Below are 14855 nucleotides of genomic sequence, written 5' to 3'. Positions count from 1 at the left end.
GTGTCCAAAGTCATGCAGCAGACCGAAACTCCTTCAGATAAACAACTCTATAAAACATAGAAAGCAATCACTGTTCACTACTATGATTTATTCAAGGTCTAGGTACCTTCTACAAACACTAATACATTCTACTGTTATCCTAGATACAATGAGAAAGAACCACTACATTCTAATGATTTCCCTAGATACAATGACTTTACTAGATTCCTATTACAACCATCTAAAACAGTTAGCTCAGATTGCAGACCAATGTATGTTATGGACTGCAGTGATTTTACTTTACAGACAATATTTTTGATCTTGTAGAAAGTATTGTTTATTTGCAAAGAGAAAAACTTCATTAACTCCTAACATCATTCCTCACCATTTAAGTACAAAACTGGCATGTGTTTGGATTGGATTGTGAAGGCAAACAAGCATATCCATTTCTTTAACATGCAAATGTGTTTTAATCTTCAATAAATGATAAAATTATTTCTATCTCAGGGAAGTATTTGAAAATAAATTTCTTTTTTTAATTTAAGAAATTTCTTTATTCATTTTACATAGCAACAACAGATCCCCCATTCATCCCTCCTCCCTCTCTCCTCCAGCCTTCCCCCAACCCAACCCACACATCCCTTCCTCCAAAAGGGTAAGGACTCTTATGGGGAGTCAGCAAAGCCTGGTACATTTAGTTGAGGCAGGACTAGTAGTAGTCCTAGTAGTCTAATCTTCTTGTGAATTCCTGGGAATTTCCCCAGCACTAGGTTTCTCCCTTACCCCATAATGTCTCCTTCTATGAAGATATCTCTTTCATTGCTCTCCCACTCCATCCCAACCCCAGCTGAACCATCCCATTCCTCCATGCTCTCATCCCCCATCCCCCGTCCTCTCTTGCCACCCCTCATCCCCAGTTCACTCAAGGATATCTCCTCTGTTTCCCCTTCCCAAGGTGATCCATATGTCCTTCTTAGGGTTCTCCTTGTTTCCTATCTTTTCTGGAGCTGTAGGTTGTAGACTGGTTATACTTATCCACTTATGAGTGAGTGAATACCATGTTTGTCTTTCTGTGTCTGGGTTACCTCACTCAGGATGATATTTTCTAGTTCCATCCGTTTGCCTGCAAATTTCATGATGTCATTGTTTTTTAATGCTGAGTAATACTCCATTGTGTATATGTACAACATTTTCTTAATCCATTCTTCAGTTGAGGGGCATCTAGGTTGTTTCCAGGTTCTGGCTATTATGATACTGATGCTATGAACATAGTTGAGCATGTGATCTTATTATATGATTGAGCATTCCTTGGGTATATGCTCAAGAGAAGTATCATTGGGCTTCAAGGTAGATTGATTCCCAATTTTCTGAGAAGTTGACACATTGATTTACAAAGTGACTGTAAAAGTTTGCACTCCCAACAGCAGTGGAGAAGTATTCCCCTTGCTCCAATCCCCTCCAACATAAGATGTCATCAGTGTTTTAGATCTTAGCCATGCTGACAGGCATAAGGTGGTATCTCAGAGTTGATTTGATTTGCATTTCCTTGATGACTAAGGATGTTGAGCAATTCCTTAAATATATTTCAGCCATTTGAGATTCTTCTGTTGAGAATTCTCTGTTTAGCTCTGTAGCCCTTTTTTTTTAAAGTGGATTGTTTGGTATTTTGCTGACTAGTTTCTTGAGTTATTTATATATTTTGGAAATCAGCCCTCTGTCAGATGTGGGGTTGATGAAGATCTTTTCCTGTTCTGTAGGCTGTCATTTTTGTCTTATTTATTATGTCCTTTGCTTTACAGAAGCTTCTCAGTTTCAGGAGGTCCTATTTATTAATTGTTGCTGGATCCAAAAAAAAGTCACCTTGCTACATAATAATCAAACCATGAAACATACAGAATAAAGAAAAAAATATTAAGGGCTGCAAAGGAAAAAGTCAAAGGAACATATAAATGCAGACACATAAGAATAACACCTGACTTCTCAATGGATACTTTAAAAGCCAGAAGGTCCTGGACAGATGTTATGCAGACACTAAGAGACCATGGATGACAACCCAGACTATTATATCCAGCAAAACTCTCAATTGCCATAGATGGAGTAAACAAAATATTCTATAATAAAACCAGATTTAAACAGTATCTATCCACAAATCCAGCCCCATAGAAAGCATTAACAGGGAAAATCCAACCTAAGGAAGTTAGATACACTCATGAAAACACAGACAATAGATAATCCCACACTAATAACTAACAAAGAAGGGAAACACACAACACTACCACCAAAAAATAACAGGAATTAACAATCATTGGTCATTAATATCCATTAATATCAATGGTCTCAATTCACCTATAAAAAGACAGAGGCTAAAGAATAGATACAAAAACACGATCCATCCTTCTGCTGCATATAAGAAACACACCTCAACTTCAAAGACAGAAACTACCTCAGAGTAAAAGGCTGGGAAAAGATTTTCCTATCAAATGGACTTAAGAAGCAAGCTGGTGTAGCTATCATAATATTTAATAAAATAAACTTCAAACTAAAATCTACCAGAAGAGATCAGGAAGGACATTACATATTTATTGCAGGAAAAATCCACCAAGATGAAGTCTTAATTCTGAACATTTAGGCCCCAAATACAAGGGCACCCACATGTGTAAAAGAAACATTACTAAAGCTTATATTACACATCCAACCCCAGAGACTAGTAGTGGGAGACTTCAGCACTCCACTCTCACCAATAGACAGGTTAGGGTGGAATATTCTGTAGATATCTACTAAGTCCATTTGCGTTATAATGTGTTATTAAAGTTATTATTTAAATTTATTATTAAAGTTAGATTTCAACAACAAAAATTACAATCGCATGGAAACTGGATAATGTCCAATTGAATCACCAATATGTCAAGGAAGAAATAAAGACAGAAATTAAATATTTCCTAGAATTCAATGAAAACAAATGTAAAACATATGCAAACTTATGGGACATGATGATAGCAGTTCTAAGAGGAAAATTCATAGCACTAAATGCACACATAAAGAAGATGGAGAAATCTCACACTAGTGAATTAACAGCACACCTAAAAGCTCTAGAACAAAAAGAAGCAAACTCATCCAAGAGGAATAGATGCCAGGAAATAATCAAATTGAAGCTGAAATCAATGAAATAGAAACCGAGAACAATACAAAGAATCAATGAAACAAAGAGTTGGTTCTTTGAGAAATTCAACAAGATAGACAAACCCTTATCTAAACTAATGAAAAGGCAGAGGGAGAGAATATCCAAATTAACAAAATCAGAAATGAAAAGGGAGACATAACAACGGACAACTGGGAAATCCAGAGAATCATCAGGTTATACTTCAAAAACCCATACACCACAAAATTCAAAAATCTGAAAGAAATGGACGATTTTCTGGATAGGTACCACATACCAAAGTTAAATCAAGACAAGATAAATGTTTTAAATAGACCAATAACCACCAAGGAAATAGAAACAGTCATTAAGTCTCCCAACCAAAAGAAAAAAGAAAAAAAAAAGCCTAGGACCAGATGGTTTCAGCACAGAATTCAACCAGATTTTCAAAGAAGAACTAATATCAATACTCTTCAAATTGTTCCACACAATAGAAACAGAAGGAACATTACCAAACTCTTTTTATGAGGATATAGTTACCCTGATACCCAAAGCACACAAAGATGCAACAAAGAAAGAGAATTACAGGCCAATTTCCCTCATGAATATTGATGCAAAAATACTCAATAAAATATTGGCAAACTGAATCCAAGAACAAATCAAAAAAATTATCCACCATGAACAAGTAGGCTTCATCCCAGGGATGCAAGGATGGTTCAACATAAAAAAAAAATCTGTCAATGTAATACACCATATAAAGAAACTGAAAGGAAAAACTACATGATCATTTCATTAGATGCTGAAAAAACCTTTGACAGGGGGCTGGAGAGATGGCTCAGAGGTTAAGAGCACCCACTGCTCTTCCAGAGGTCCTGAGTTCAATTCCCAGCACCCACATGGTGGCTCACAACCATCTGTAATGAGATCTGGTGCCCTCTTCTGTATACATAATAAATAAATAAATCTAAAAAAAAAAACCTTTGACAAAATCAAAAACCTCTTCATGATAAAGGCTCTAGATAGATCAGGAATACAAGCAACATACATAAACATAATAAAGATAATTTATAGCAAGCCAACAGCCAACATCAAATTAAATGGAGAAAAACTCAAAGTGATTCCACTAAAATCAGGAACAAGACAAGGCTCTCCACTCTTCCCATATTTATTCAATACAGTACTTGAAGTTCTAGCTAGAGCAATAAGACAACAAAAGGAGATCAAGGAGATAGAAACTGGAAAGGAAGAAGTGAAACTTACACTATTTGCAGATGATATGATAGTATACATAAGCCACCCCAAAAATTCTACCAAGGAACTCCTACAGCTGATAAACTCCTTCAGTAATGTAGCAGGATACAAGACTAATTTAAAACATCAGTAACCTCCTATATACAAATAATAAATGTGTTGAGAAAGAAACCGGGGAAACATCACCATTTAAAATAGCCACAAATGATATAAAATACCTTGGGGTAACTCTAACTAAGCAAGTAAAAGACCTGTATGACAAGAACTTTAAGTCTTTGAAGAAAGAAATCAAAGAAGATATCAGAAAATGGAAAGATCCCCCATGCTCATGGATAGGTAGGCTTAACATAGTAAAACTGGCAATCTTACCAAAAGCAATATATAGATTCAGTGTGATCCCCATCAAAATTCCAACACAATTCTTTACAGACTTGGAAAGAATAATACTTAACTTCATATGGAAAAACAAAAAACCCAGGATAGCTAAAAGAATCCTGTATAATAAAGCAACCTCTGTAGGCATCATGATCCCTGACCTCAAGCTCTACTATAGAGCTATAGTAATAAAAAACAGCTTGGTACTGGCATAAAAACAGACATGTGGACCAATGGAATTGAATTGAAAACCCTGATATTAATCTGCACACCTATGAACACCTGATTTTTGATAATGAAGCCAAAACTGTACCATGGAAAAAAGAAAGCATCTTCAACAAGTGGTGCTGGCATAACTGGATGTCAACATGTCAAAAATATTGCAAATATATCCATATCTGTCACCATGCACAAAACTCAAGTCCAAGTGGATCAAAGACTTCAACATAAATCAAGTTACACTGAACTTTATAGAAGAGACAGTAGGAAGTAGTCTTGAACGAATTGGCACAGGAGACTACTTCCTAAATATAACACCAGTAACACAGACACTGAGAGCAAGAATTAATAAATGGGACCTCCTGAAACTGAGAAGCTTCTGTAAAGCAAAGGACATAATAAATAAGACAAAATTACAGCCTACAGAATGGGAAAAGATCTTCATTGACCCCACATCTGACAGAGGGCTGATTTCCAAAATATATAAATAACTCAAGAAACTAGTCAGCAAAATACCAAACAATCCACTTAAAAAAAATGGGCTACAGAGCTAAACAGAGAATTCTCAACAGAAGAATCTCAAATGGCTGAAAGATATTTAAGGAATTGCTCAACAGCCTTAGTCATCAAGGAAATGCAAATCAAATCAACTCTGAGATACCATCTTCTACCTGTCAGAATGGCTATGATCAAAAACAGTGAAGACAGCTTATTTTGGAGAGGATGTCAAGTAAGGGGACCACTTATTTACCGCCCTTGGGAGTGCAAACTTTTACAGTCACTTTGGAAATCAATATGGCAACTTCTCAGAAAATTGGGAATCAATCTACCTTAAAACCCAATGATACTTCTCTTGAGCATATACCCAAGGAATGCTCAATCATATAATAAGATCACATGCTCAACTATGTTCATAGCAACATTATTCATAATAGCCAGAACCTGGAAACCACCTAGAAGCCCCTCAACCAAAAATGGATAAAGAAAATGTGGTACATGAACACAATGGAGTAAAAAACAATGACATCATGAAATTTGCAGGCAAATGGATGGAACTAGAAAATATCATCCTGAGTGAGGTAATCCAGACTCAGAAGGACAAACATGGTATGTACTCACTCATAAGTGGATACTAGATGTAAAGCAAAGGATAACCATACTACAACCCACAGCTCCAGAGAAGTTAGCTAACAAGGAGGACCCTAAGAGGGACACATAGACAGCCCAGCAAAAAAGGAATAGATGAGATTTACATGAGAAAATGGGGAGTGGGGAGGCAGGTAATGGAGGGTAAGGAATGGGGGATGAGAACATAAGGAAATGAGAGGTTTGAGCTGGAACAGGGGCATAATGGGAGAGCAAGGAAAGAGACACCATGATAAATGAAGACATCATGGGAATAGGGAGAAACAGGTTGCTAGGAAAGTTCCCAGTAATCCACAATGATGACTGTGAGAGCCTGTTTTCAGGTTCCTTGTGGCTTTACATAGCAGATCCGCATAGAGAGGATGATTAGGACCACGGGCATGAGTGCAGGTGTCTGAGATGGTCTGCACTTGGATGTGCTAGGGGGAGGTCTTTTGCTCCACCCCTTGGCGTCTCTATAAATACCCTGGGGCAAAGACAGTCAGGGCCCATTGGAATAGGTTCCAGGCCCTCTTGAGGCTATCGTTTATTTTCTGTGTGTTTATCTCCACAATCTAAATCCTTCTATCTAATATTTCCTGCTGCTCGAACTCAAGAAAACTCTGGGGAGCTGTGGGGTTGGTGGGTAAATGCCCCGCAGATGACCCCACCTTAGTCTACTAGCAATAGTCGAGAGAGTGCCTGAACTTGTCTACTCTGGTAACCAGATTAGTGAATACCTTAACTGTCATCATAGAGCCTTCATCCAGTAGCTGATGGAAGCAGATGCAGAGATCCACTGCTGGGCACCAGGCTGAGCTCCAGGAGTCCAATCAATGGGACAGAAGAGGGATTCTATAAGCAAAGTACATAGAGATCATGATTGGAAAATGTACAGAGACAGCCAGCCAAACTAGTGGAAACACATGAACTGTGGACCAATAGCTGTGGAGCCCCCATGAGACTGGGCTAGGCCCTCTGGATAACAAGACAGTTGTTTAGCTTGAACTGTTTTGGGGGCCCCCAGGCAGAGGGATTGGGATCTGTCCCTGGTGCATGAGCAGGCTTTTTGAGCCCAGTGCCTAAGGTGTGAAACCTTAAACAGTCTTGGTGCAGGAGGGAGGGACCTGGACTTGCCTCAACTGAATTACCAGGGTCTACTGACTCCCTATGGGAGACCTTGACTTGGAGGAGGTGGGAATGGGGGGTGGGGTGTGGGGGAAGGCTGGGTTGTGGGAAGAGAGAGGGGGGGATCTGTGGTTGGTATGTAAAGTGAATAAAACTTTCTTAATAATAAACAAAGAAAGTAAACTCCATAAGGAATTTTTTCAATGCCCATCATCTTCTCTGAAGTAAATTGGTGCTGCCAGGAGCAGATATGTCTCATAGTTATAAAAAAGAATCGATGTTATTAAAATATCTTAAATGCCATATTCTGTAGATCTATGCAGTGTTAGAAGATGACCTGCATATGTAAAATGTATCCCTGTTTGACCTTGAAAACATACCTATAAATTTGATTGTAATAGGTGACTAAATATTAACTTGCATTTCTTTATATCCTAATTAGTTGGTAATAATAACTTTCAAGGAATTGTAGTTTGCATTACATTGTTAAATGAACTGTATAGGTATAATACCTTGAACAATATTAGAAATATATGTATAGCATTTTCTAACAAAATCAATCTCAAATTTGTATCAATATACATAATTTGTATACAATATACAAAAATTCAATCCAATGTAAAATATTTAAAACTAGTAGTTGCCTTTTAAAAGCAGATTTAATAATCTACCATTTATCCATCATTTCTTTATCTTTTTTCAGAGTAGATTCAATAATCTACCTTTTATCTTATATCTATATCCTCTTTTTTTCTTTTTCTTTTGTTTTTTGAACAAGAACGCTAAATCTAATCTCCTTTGCTTAACCTTTTTCTCTTCTTTTTTGACCATTATCAATTAACAACTTGTAACCAAACATCCTAAACAATGACAATTATCCATAACCTATTGAATGACAAAAACCACCCATACCACCTCTTGAGAATGTAGGTGTCATGTTCTTAAAATTACACCCTGCTGTCTGGGGGCAAAGGCATCTTTAGGGGATCCTGAAAATAAATTTTTGGGGTTAATTGTCAAGTCCTGGCAGAGGTAGCTGTATCATTTGTCTGGTCTATTCATAATGGGAAAGTGCAGGGCTTGTCTCAAGTTCTTGCTCAAATAGTCTGTGAGGCTGGATCATCTCAGATAGCCATCTTGATATTGTCTTGAGCAGTTGGTAGTCCAAAGCCAATCTTTGGGTAGTGTTTGCCAGCTTAGTGGTATTATCCTGATGGAATCATCATTGTGGGGCCCCATCATCTCTTTGGAGACTTCAAAGTTGCTCTTAGGCATGGTCATGATTCATTGCAGAAAATCTTTCATGGGACAAGTTTTGGGGTTGTTTTTTTTCCTTTTTCTTCAGATGTCTCATTTGTCTGGTGTTCTTCAGATTCCTTAGTCTTCATTCTCCTGAAAGACAAAAACAAAACCCTTCCCCAACCCTAAGTTTGGGGACTTTCCAAATCTAATCTTTATCAATTTTAACTTATTATTTCTCCTTAAATTTTTGTTCTATTTTCTAAAGCTGTTCTATCACCCCAAGCAGTATGGTTTTTCACAATAGGTATTAGGTTCTTTAAATGCTCTGGAAAGGAGTTTCTTCTAAGGAGACAGGAAAGGATTCAACCAAATTTGTCTTGGGGGCCTGCAATAGGCCCCTCAGGGAGTTTCCTGAGGGCAAAGGCAAAGGATTACCTTGTCTGTCCCTTGTTGATCTACATTCATTAGACCAATGTTTGCCTTTGCCACACCTTCTGCATAATCCAGAAGGTAAGAGCATTCTGTTGCCATTGTTCCTTGAATAAATATTGTTTCTAGTAACACCCTGCTTACAGTCCCTTTTTAGATGGCCTTGTTTACCACATTTGAAACATCTGACACTATTGTTTTTCTTCAAACCAGTGGAAATCACCTCTCCAATCCAAGTATCATCATGGTTATGAGATTCAATATTCATTGTATCTTGGATCCATTCCTCCAATGATGCTGATCTTGCTTTTAATGGCCTAATTACCCTTTTGCATTGTGTATTAGCATTTCAAAAGCCAGAGATTCAATTATTATTTGTCTAGCTTCTGAATTTGATATCATTCTATTTACTTCTGAAGGCAGACTTTGTAAGAAATCAGTGAAGGTTTCTTTTGGGCCCTGTATAACTTTTGTAAATGACTCAATTTTCTTTCCCACTTCTTCAGTTCTGTCCCAAGCATTCAAGGCTGCCATTCAGCATAAAGCTAGGGTGTGGTCATCATATAAAGATTGCCTTTGTATATCAGCATAATTACCTTCTCTAAGACGTTGATCTTGGGAAATTTCAATACCTCTAGCCCTACTTCATTGTTCAGTGGACTTAGTCTCATCCTTCCACCAGGTCCTTCATTGTAATTGTAGACCAGGTTCTAGGACAGCCATAACCAAATCTCTCCAGTCTTGAGGGATAATTCTAATACAAGTTGACCACAAATTTAACATGTGCTTCACAAACAGGGAATGCATACCATATGACACTATAGCTTCTTTGAATCTCCTCAAATCTAACATTTGCACAGGAGTCCAGTCAGATCTTACACAGCTTTGGGAATTTGACAGTTCCTGTAAGGTTACTGTATAGATTAAGGTTGTCTGTTTGAAAGCCTTAGGCTGTTTCTCTATAACTGTATAATGCAATGTTGAAATTGGTTCCTCTTTAAATTCTGTCTGGATTTGAATATCTCTATGATCTGTTTTAATAAGTTTTTCTAAAACTTTTATCTTGGCACTCATAGTAACCAACTTTTTGAATGATAAAACAAAATGATCAAACAAATAATATTTATAATTGACATTATGTAAATCTATCCCATCAATATTAATTGTTCCATTTTCAGAACTTCAATTGTATTATCAAACAGCGATCAAATACTCTCCATTGTAAAAATGTTTCCCACTTTTTAATGTGGGAAAAAACTTTCTTTTAACTAATTCCTCCCTTTAAGAAATCTTAATTGACTCACCAAATCTTCTGATAAAGATGATTCAGATGACAGTGTGGCAGCAGCCTGAGGAGAGGGCTCAAAGAAAGCCAGAACCCACCAGAAGAAGAAAGAAGTCAAAGAGCCAGCTTTCTGCACCAGGGAATATGCAAAAGCAGCTAATTCTGGGGTGTGTGGAGCTTGAGCCTGAGGAGTTTGCTGCAGAGAGGCTGCAACAGAAACTTAGCCAGTGGGTTAGGGACTCTGGCCCACGTGGGGTTATAGATATAAGATAAAAGGGTAGATTAATGAACCTACTTTTTAAAAAAGCAACAACTTGTTTGAAATGTTTTACATTGCTATGGATTTTAGTTTATTGATACAAATTTAAAGTTAATCTTGTTATACTGTATGTGTATTTCTATTCTTGTTTAAAGTATTTTGTTTGTGCAACTCATTTGAAATTGTAATGTATAGTTGAGAAATGCAGATTAATAGTTAATCATCTATGATAATCAAACTTGTAGTCATGTTAAGTTTTTTAGGTATACATAGATATAATTCAGTTAGGTAGGTAATCTTCAAACAAAAAGACCTACAGAATATAGCATTTAAAATGTTTTAAAATTTTAGGCTTTCTGGACAATGAGACATGTCTGCTCCTGGCAGGACCAATTTACTTCAAAGAGAAAGATGGGTGTTGAAGACACTCCATATGGAGTTTATCTTCCTCTTGGCAAAAATAGCCATTTGGGCAAGAAACTGTTCTTGCCTGGATTGCTTGACAAAATGTTGTATCGACTGGACATGCAGGACCCATAGGAAGGTGACCACTGAACTTTGCAAGGCCAGATGGTCCTTCAGGTTCCTGCTTTGCAGAAGAAACTGCCAGATATTCTACAAGACACAGAAAAAAGAGACTGAGAGACTCTAGGCTGATATGGCTGAAGATGGATGCCCCAAAGTTACTGAGGAACTTTGGATGACTGTCCAGGCAGGCAGCTGTCTCTGTCATTCTAGATTTTTGGAAGTTGCTTACAATGCTTTTCCTGTTTACTTAGGTAATATTATAACTTTCTGAGGTCTTTGGTGTAGTTGAAGACTAGATAGTTATAATTTTCCTTGGTTATGATAAAAGATAAATTAGATATGAAACTTTAGACTCACATATATAGGATAAATAGAATATTTTCTTTAATTTTGCCAAATATAAATAGACTAGATATTGCAACTGTAATTCTTGCTTGATAACTGTTATATGTAATTTTACTATGTTAAAGTTAAAATCTTCCTTCTTGATTAGACAGAAAATGGGAGGTGCTATGGGATGGTTTGTATGCTGTGAATGTATTACCCTGATTGGTTGATAAATAAAAAGCTGATTGTCCAGTAGCCAGGCAGGAAGTATAGCAGACAAGGAGAATTCTGGGAAGAGGAGGGCTGAGTCAGGAGATGCCAGCCCACTGTCCAGGGAGCAGTATATAATGGCACACAGGTAAAGCCATGGAACATGTGGCAACATATAGATGAACAGAAATGGGCTGAGTTTAAGCACAAGAACTAGTCAATGGTAGGCCTGAGCTAATGGCCGAGTAGTTTTAATTAATATAAACATCTGCGTGTTTACTTGGGTCTGAGTAACTGCGGACTGGGTGGGACACAGCAAAACTTCAGTTACATGAGGTGGAGATTCCAGCCCTGTGCAGCTCAGGTCTGAGACAGGGTCTACAAAGCCACAGGCAAGCAGTTTTTTCATGAATTCATGGCCCACAAGTTGGACTCCAGATGTTGTTCAAATCTTAGATGTTCTTTAAATAAAAAACTCAGAGCCAGATATCAGGGTATAAGCTGAAAGATCAGAGAAGCAAAGCAAGTCACAAACCACCACCTATTACCTCACCAATTTTACAAATCCTCTGAGTCTTCACCCAAAAGGGTCTTAGCTGAACTGCTTTAGTTCCTGTTTCCTCATGCCTTATATACCTTTCTCCATCCTGTCATCACTTCCTGGGATTAAAGGCATATGTGCTTTCCAGTACTGGGATTAAAGCTGTGTGGCACCACTGCCTGGCCTCTATGTATAATTTAGTGGCTGGCTCTGTCCTCTGATCCTCAGGCAAGTTTATTAGGGTACACAATATATTACCACATGAGACAGAGTAGAATATTTAATAAATATTCTTATAGAGTGCTAAGATTGGACTCACGTAAGGCAAACTCCAGAAAACAAATAAAATACATCTGCTTCTACCATCTAATCCCAGAATCCAAGCTTATGGCTTTTAAGCTTTGATGACTGCAATAATGGTAAGTTCTTTAACCTCAGGTATACAGATGCCATTCATAGTTTCCCCACTAAGAGTCTCTTTAGGGCTCTTTTTACATCTTGATTCCTCAGACTGTAGATGAAGGGGTTCAGCATGGGGGTGATCACTGTATACATCACTGAAGCTGTTGCACTTGCTTGTGAGCTGTGGCTTGCAGCAGAACTGAGGTACACTCCTAAGCCTGTGCAGTAAAATAAGGAGACAAGGGAGAGATGAGATGCACAGGTGGAAAATGCTTTGTACTTCCCCTGAGCCGTGGAGATTGCACGTATAGAAGACACTATCTTGGAGTAAGAGTAAAGGATGCCAGAGAGAGGAACAGTAGCCAATAGCACAAGTGCAAAATACATGACCACATCATTAAGAAAGATGTCGGAACAAGTGAGCTGGGCCACCTGATTCAATTCACAGAAGAAGTGTGGGATTTCCAAGTCTTTGCAGAAGGACAGCCGCAACACCATCACACTTTGTAATAAGGCATGAAGGACACTCACAATCCAAGATACCAGAACCAGAACTCCGCAGAGTCTGCGGTTCATGATGTTAGTGTAATGCAGGGGATGACAGATGGCTACATAGCGGTCATAGGCCATTACAGCCAGGAGGAAGTTGTCCAATTCCACAAAAATCAGAAAAAAGTACATCTGGGTGATGCAAGCTGCATAGGTAATGGTTTTTCTCTTAGTCTGAATATTCACCAGCATCTTTGGGACAGTAGTGGAGGTAAAACAAATGTCCACAAATGACAGGTTAGAGAGAAAGAAGTACATGGGCGTGTGCAGGTTGGCATCCGAGATGATGGCCAGAATGATGAGCAAGTTTCCAGCTACAGTGATCAAGTACATGGAGAGGAAAAGGCCACATAAAACAGGCTGCAGGTCGGGGTCCTGTGAAAACCCCAATAGAACAAATTCTAAAAGGCGTGTGCTGTTCCTTGGCTCCATGTGCTTTATGTCACTATGGCAAAAAGGCAACATGAGAAATATTCATGAAAACTGATGTCACTGAAAGCAATAAACAATATAATTTGTATGCTACAGCAAATACATTTTTTAGTTTTATCCAAGGCTCTGCTACCTCACAGGACAGCTCTAGTGCTGTTACTGATTAGGAACCCCTGCCTTACACTGAAGCATTTCCCTGAGAGGTCACAGATTTCATGAGAAATTGTTTCTTAAGGTTGAGTAATTTGTATTGACTGTCACCCCTGTCCTAAGTGTTGTCTCTACAGTGACCATAGGCTGCTGGGAAATGGGAGTTTCCACACATCAATGACACACAAAGAAGACATCCAGATAAAGACATTAGCTGTATATTATTTTTATCTATAAACACATATTCTCATATAGACAAAATAACCAGATCTGAATTAAATATTTCTGATCTTTGTAAAAAGTATTTATACCTCTGTAGAATTCTTTTGAAATAAGTAATAATATGACATGAAAGATGGTGAAGATATTATGAAGAAAAACATGTATAAAGGAATGAATATACAGAACCATGTGTGAGGTGTTGGGTCTGTGACCCCATGGGTATACTAAGCACACTTTCAATAATATGTATCATCAACACCCAGAAATAATTATTTTTTATAGATACCAAGACATTGTTGGCAGAGAAGATGATCTAAGCAGAGACCAGCAAGCCAGACAATCTGAGGCCAATAGCAAGAGATCAACCCAAGTGGTAGAAGGAAAGAAGTACCCCCTTCAAGTTGTCCTCTGTTCTCTGTGAATATTTTCAAACACAAAATATTTTTGGTTGTGAGCCTGGCCTTTAGCAGCTTAGCCATCTCTCCAGCCCTCTAGACACAAAATAAATAAATGTTTAAATAACTCAAAAAATTTTGATATACAAATACATCATAATAAAAATCCATCCTGTTATGCAATATATAGATAATAATTAGAAGGAGGTGGAGGAGGAGGAGGAAGAAGTAAATGACAATAACCATGATGATGATAAATAAGAAGAAAAAGGATGAGGAGGAGATAAGGAGATGTAAAAGTCAGGAATAACCTGCAGAAAAGCCCTGAAGTAGGTGTTTCTTTCAGATGTTCACACCCACAAAGAAGCCAGTGGGAGGTCAATGAGAAAGGGAAGTGGTAACAGATGACATCACAGGGAGTTGAGGAATGTGGAGGTTTCCCAGCTGGGACAGGAACTGTGAGAGTGACCCTCCTTCACAATATGTACTTATGGCTTATTATTAATTTTGATGCAAAGACATCCACTGAGCAAAGTGGATACATGGCATAGTATGATTAAATTAAATTAGTTATCATTCTGTATTATAAGAATTACATTGGAATACATGGGTCCAGGCACCCCTGCTCTGAGAATCATGCATGTCCACAGTCCCACTACCCCCACCATAAT

At 37.9% G+C, this 14855-nt stretch overlaps 1 protein-coding gene across 1 annotated transcript; it reads right to left on the bottom strand.

The window, feature by feature from the left end:
* Window positions 1-12487: 12487 nt before the first annotated feature.
* LOC128115216 (olfactory receptor 1078-like) lies at window positions 12488-13417 on the bottom strand. Its single transcript, XM_052745690.1, has one exon. It carries the CDS (start codon window positions 13415-13417, stop codon window positions 12488-12490), a length of 930 nt encoding a protein of 309 aa, XP_052601650.1.
* Between the last annotated feature and the right edge of the window lie 1438 nt (window positions 13418-14855).

The sequence above is a fragment of the Peromyscus californicus genome, unplaced genomic scaffold, assembly GCF_007827085.1.
Source record: "Peromyscus californicus insignis strain IS unplaced genomic scaffold, ASM782708v3 Scaffold_1__1_contigs__length_55948999, whole genome shotgun sequence".
In the NCBI taxonomy this organism is placed as follows: Eukaryota; Metazoa; Chordata; class Mammalia; order Rodentia; family Cricetidae; genus Peromyscus; species Peromyscus californicus.
This window is presented reverse-complemented; position numbering and strand designations above follow the sequence as displayed.